A 5,889-nucleotide genomic window follows, 5' to 3' on the forward strand; every position below is an offset into this window, starting at 1 on the left:
ATAAATGGCACTTTTTAAAAACAATCTTCAATATTCAGATTTTTCATTGCAAATAATGTAAAATATTAAAATTAATATTAAATAATTAATATAAAAACAGAAGAAAAAAACGATAAGAAAAAGAACAAAATACCAAAATGCAGACGCCTCAGTGTGGACAATATTTACTGTTTTTTATTTTAATATAGTCAACAGGTAAATAAATAAACAGATATTTCCCTTTTTTGTTAATTTTACTGGTTAAAACTGGAATTCACCAACACAGGAAAAAATATCAGCTCAAAAGCTTTTATTTTGTAGTAAAGCATCCTGGTTTGAGGCGTGTTCACTGACCCCGGACCAGCCTGAACCTTCGTTTAAAGCAGAAGCGCTCCAGATGAAGCAGCTCATGTGGATCACGCTGTGTGTCGTCCTACTGGTCCGTCACAGAGCTTAGAAACATGACCGCCACCACAGACCCAGCAGGTCGGGTTACAGCAGCTCAACACAAACATCCTGCTCACCGGCTTCAGAGGAGGCCTGGACCGGATGAAGTCCAGGATCAGCTCGTGGGCGTTCCTCTTCACTCTGGTGGGGATGTCTCCATCGACCTGAGCACAGCACAGACACAAGCTCAGCATCACACCTGAAACATCTCACCTGAGCGACACCAGACACCAGCACGCACATAAAGTCATATTTATAGGAGCGCCGCTGCAGTCTGCTGGTGCTGACGGAGGTGGAGGAGGTGGAGGAGGTGGAGGTGGACAACAGACGGCTGAGAGGAGCTCCGACAGTGTTTGTGCTGAGGCTGAATCATGCCTGGAGCTGACGGTGTTCTCCTGACGCCTTCACCTGAGGAGCGTCTGCAGGAGGCGGAGCTTCCAGGTCTTCAGCATCTTCAGACATCTAAACAGGTTAAAGCTTCACCTCTGCAGACGCTTCAGGCTTTCCTACACGAGATTACCACCACCAGGTTACATATAACGTTTATATATTAAATTAAATTAAATTAAATTAAATTAAATTAAATTACCAGGTGACAGAAACGTGCATCAGAACTTATTCCACACGTCTCATTTAAAGATCCGTCAGAAACGCTTTCTGTGACTCGGCTGTGACGTTTCTCTACAGCCTGTACCTGGGAGGCCAGCTCAGCCAGGTGAACCAGGTGAACCAGGTGAACCAGGTGAGCTGCAGCGGCGCCCCGACCATCACCTGTTCTCTGCGTCTCCAGGTTCTCACCATGACTTTGCGCAGCTGGTAGTTTCGGGCTCGGATGTCCTGCATCAGCATCTCGAAGGGCGTCAGGCTGAACTCGGTGGGCAGCGGGTTGAAGTTCTGCTCCTGCACCTTCTTCAGCTTGACGCCCTGCCGCAGCTCCTTCATCAGCTGCACCCACAGCCGGGCCTGGAACGACAACAACAGGAGTCAGAGCGCCCCCTGCTGGTGGTGGTTCTGTAGCGGCGGCGGTGGCGGCGGCTCACCCAGTCCCGGTGCTTCAGAGCGTCCAGCTCGGCAGAAGACTTGTCCTCCAGAGTCTCCTCGGACGAGATCTTCTTCAGCATCTGTTCAACAAAAAGCAACAAACGGAACTCTTTGAGCGTATTTCTGATCGTTCAACAACAGATTCTGGTTTTATCGAGTCACCACCAGGGGGCAGCAGTCAGGAATCCTGCAGCAGCTTTAAGCAGAATTCTGAGACAAGATATTTACACAACTTTAGGTTTAAATATGAAAGGATCTCTGACACAGATGCTTCGTAACCAACCATCTCTCAGCGGGTTGTCTGAGTCTCAAGAACATCTGAGGAACTGTTGAAGATAAAACCTGAAAGCTCCTCATCATGATTCAGAACCATGAAAATGGACCGTTTGTGTTACAACTTGTCAAAGCTGCTTAATCAGTTATGAACAATGTATAATCTATTTTATTTTCCATGTCTGTGTCCCAGTGTTTCATATTAAAGTGTTCTAGTGTGAAGGTTGTTCCTGAGACCTGCAGCTACATGAGGTTCAGGAAACATCACTGGTTACCTTCTGTTTTGTTGATTTGAGCTCTAAGGAGGAACTTTTCACGTCTGAACCCACATTCAGAGATTATTTGATCCATTGTCCAGTATGACAGGTTTGATCTTAAACAGTTCCTCAGATGTCGTTCAAACAGACTCAAGTGAGAATAAAACCTGCTGACAGACAGTCGACTGGTTAAAAGGTTTTCTCTGAAGGTGTTTCACATGTGAAGACAGAATCTGCTACCATCTGTAGTGTTGATGTTTTATGCTGTGACGGAGACGGTCGAGGATAAACGTGTATTTAACGTTATCAGAGCATTCATTGGTCGCTGCGGTTCTGTGAAGCATCAAACAGATGTTCTGGAGCTTCACAGCACATCTGGAGGCGTTGGTGTGAACACGTCTCTGCTTCGTCCTAACGAGCAGATCGATGAGCGCAAAGAGCTGCAGCCCCTCGACAGGAAGCTGAGCAGGACCGTTAACGTGGACGCGTCCTGACATCAGAGGAGGAGCTCCAGCCTCTCGGTTCCTCGTTTACTGCCTGAATGTTCAGCTTCTCTCTCGGTTCGTTCACGTCTGAACAGTGACGCTGCAGGATCTGGTTTAGCTGCTGCTGATTACTGGTAGCAGCTGGACTGACTGAAGACGTTCCACCTCCATCCAGGAGGCTTCATCAGCTCTGACTGACTGGTTGGGAGTTCCACAGACTGATATCCTGAAGGAGACGTTAACACCTGAGTTTAGGTTTCATTTCACTAAGGGCTGACAGTCTCTCACGCATTTTATTGTTCTTCACTCTAAGTGCACCAGTGGTGAAATGGACCCGTCTCACGCTTTCATTGATCAGCTGGTTCTGCAGGATTCTTTGTGCTCTGTTGCCCGTCACCGTGGACCCGAGTCGTAGGCTGTTGGAGATCATGTCGTGTTGTCTGCATCTCAGGTTGAAGTGTAGATGATTCCTGTAGTCTGCAAGTTTTCTGGAAGTTCTTTTGTGCTCCGGCACCAGTCGAAGGCCGTTCTTCCCCAAGTGTGTAGCAACACGTCTGTGAAACCCAAACTCAGGTGTTAACGTCTCCTTCAGGATATCAGTCTGTGGAACTCCCAACCAGTCAGTCAGAGCTGATGAAGCTCCTGGATGGAGGTGGAACGTCTTCAATCAGTCCAGCTGCTACCAGTAATCCAGCAGAAGAACCTCATGCTGTCTTTAGGACTGCATCGTAGTTTACACACTTGTCCAGTATTACAGATCCTGGATCAGTGACATGATGAGAAATAAGGAGAAGATTTCTGCCTCAAATGTCAAAGTGCAAAAAACAAAATGCTGAAAGTGGCCAAACAGGTCCTGTTTGCTGTATGGAGCCAGAACGTGACCGATGTCTTTTTACGCTCTGAAGTTTGGAGTAACTGGACCGAACCTCTTTGGCGTCTCTGATCTTGGTCAGGAAGGTCTGCAGCTCCAGCGTCTCCACATACAGCGCCCTGCAGACGGCCTGGTAGTGGTCCGGGGCCCGGCCGGGGTCGGCCAGCCTGGACGCACACAGCGCCATCACCTGGTGGAAGGAGCACACGGGCCGGACCACCTCCTCCTGCTCCTCCTCCTCCTCCTCCTCCTGGCCGCTGTAGCCTTCATCCGTCGCCCCGTTGGCGGCGCCGCCGTCGCTCTGGTCGCCTCCGGCCATGCGCTCGATGAGCCGCTCCAGCTGGGGGCCCAGTTCCCGCTCCTCGCTGTCGTCCAGGCCCCAGTCCAGAGCCCGGTAGATGGCCACGCCGAGGGACTGGACCAGCTGCAAGACAGAGTTCATCAGGGAGGTTCATCCTGCTGCTCTACTGAACATCAACACAGCAGGACAAGACGGTGGAAACAACAGATGTCTGGAAAATAAGGATCGTTTCTCTGATTTCAATGCACTAAATGATCGAAAAAGAACAACTTACCGTTTGTAGAGACACAGATTGTTTATCAGTAGTTACAGTTTGGGCCGGATTCTTCTAAAACCACTTTTCATCCTTAATATACTTTTTTTTTTGCTGATGTAAATATAGTTTTTAAAAAATAGTCAAAATATTTGTAATAATTTATTTATTTTTTTAATCTTTTAACTGTGCATAAAAAAGTCCTCAAGTTATTTCTCTCAATGTTTTTGGAGTCAGAATGTCAAAAAGCTTCTTGTTTTTTGATGTTTTCATCCAAAGCTTTAAATAACATTAACATGCTGCAATACACAGCATGGCCTGATGGTGGCAGCGTTGTCAGACTCAGTGTTGGAGCAGTTTGTCTGTCGTGTTGTTCTCACCTGTCGCTCTGCCGCAGGTGGAGGAGGAGGCGGTCCATCGGTTTCATCTGGAGAGACGGAGAAGAAACAACCAATGAGGATCTCAGACACAGGTCGGACTTTTCCTTCTATTTTCTGAGTTTCTTGGAGTTTCTTTCGACATCTTTGTGCCCAGAAACGTTTTCATTTCCTCCTGGAGGATCCCAAGATGCTGCTGACATCCCACCACCCCTTCTTTATACTTTCTTTTCCAATTTTGTTCATTTTTTGTTCTTTAAGTGTCTTAAACAGGGATTTATGTCATATATATTATTATTATTTTCAAAAAGTGTACTTTATCTCCATGAAAATCTACATGGATGCATGTTAGTTTTTATTAAAAGGTGCCACACTTGGATGAATCGCCACCTTCCCCCGGTGGAGGGGTTTGAGTGTCCCTGTGATCCTGGGAGCTATGTTGTTCAGGGCATTAGCCCCTGGTAGGGTCTCCCAAGGCAAACTGGTTCTGGGGGAGGGACCAGACAAAGAGCGATTCAAAGAACCCTGATGACAGCTAACAAAAGGAAAGCCGCCACCTCGACCGGATTAGGGAGACCGGGGCACCCTCCTGGAGCCAGGCCTGAGGGGGAGCTTGCCGGGGAGCGTCTGGTGGTCGAGCCTTGTGGCCCCACGGGGGCACTGCCCAGAGGGCCCACCACCCTCAGGGCAGAGGATCGGGGTCAGGTGCTATGCCCACTGGGTGGCAGGCAGGAGTGGGCATCCTGGCGTACCGCCCCCTGGTGGCCTAGACTAGCTCATGGGAGGTGGAACGTCACCTCACTGGTGGGGACGGAGCCTGAGAAGGTCGCCTCTCTGCGACTGTGTGCTGCAGAGGGGAAAACTCTGACTGTCGTTTGTGCTTATGCACCAAACGGCAGTTCGAGTACCCGGCCTTCTATGGAACTATGGAGTCTCCAGGCGGCGCCCCTTCCTGGACACCGCCCAGAGACTCCATAGTTCTCTTGGGGGACTTCAATGCTCATGTGGGCAATGACGGTGAAACCTGGAAAGGAGTGATTGGGAGGAACGGCCTGCCTGATCTGAACCCGAGCGGTGTTTTGTTATTGGACTTCTGTTTTAGCCACAGATTGGCCAAAACAAACACCATGTTCAAACAAAAGGTTGCTCATAAGTGTACCTGGTACCAGAGTAACTAAGGCCAAAGGTCGATGATCGACTTTGTAGTCGTATCATCAGACCTGCGGCCGTATGTTTTGGACACTCGGGTGAAGAGAGGAGCAGAGCTGTCAACTGATCACCACCTGGTGGTGAGTTGGATCCAATGGTGGGGAAGGCTGCTGGACAGACCTGGTAAACCCAAACACGTAGTGTGGGTGAACTGGGAACATCTGGTGAAGGCCCCTGTCCGTGGCGTTTTCAACTCCCACCTCCAGAAGAGTTTCTCCTGCATCCTGGGGGAGGTTGGGGACATGGGTAAGAGGTTGCCGAACCTTGGATTCAGGAGGAGCAATGCAGAGTTGCTTCCTCAAGTGAGGGAGTTTAAGTATCTCGAGGTCTTGTTCACAAGCGATGGGAAAATGGAGCGTGAGGTGAATCGGACCATCACGGTGAAGACAGAGCTGA

The 5,889-nt window shown here is 49.0% G+C and overlaps 1 protein-coding gene across 1 annotated transcript in view; it reads right to left on the minus strand.

Annotated features, from left to right (window-relative positions):
* spire2 (spire-type actin nucleation factor 2) overlaps positions 1-5,889 on the minus strand; it is a 55,243-nt gene that overhangs the window by 19,030 nt on the left and 30,324 nt on the right. Inside the window, exons 2-6 of the mRNA XM_008296799.1 lie at positions 4,288-4,334; positions 3,409-3,777; positions 1,467-1,547; positions 1,225-1,389; positions 504-590 (exon numbers count right to left, since the gene is read on the minus strand). Of these exons, the coding sequence (XP_008295021.1) occupies positions 504-590; positions 1,225-1,389; positions 1,467-1,547; positions 3,409-3,777; positions 4,288-4,334 (749 nt within the window). The remainder of the gene's footprint in view (positions 1-503; positions 591-1,224; positions 1,390-1,466; positions 1,548-3,408; positions 3,778-4,287; positions 4,335-5,889) is intronic.

Source organism: Stegastes partitus, unplaced genomic scaffold (genome assembly GCF_000690725.1).
Source record: "Stegastes partitus isolate 25-593 unplaced genomic scaffold, Stegastes_partitus-1.0.2 Scaffold1152, whole genome shotgun sequence".
Taxonomy (NCBI): Eukaryota; Metazoa; Chordata; class Actinopteri; family Pomacentridae; genus Stegastes; species Stegastes partitus.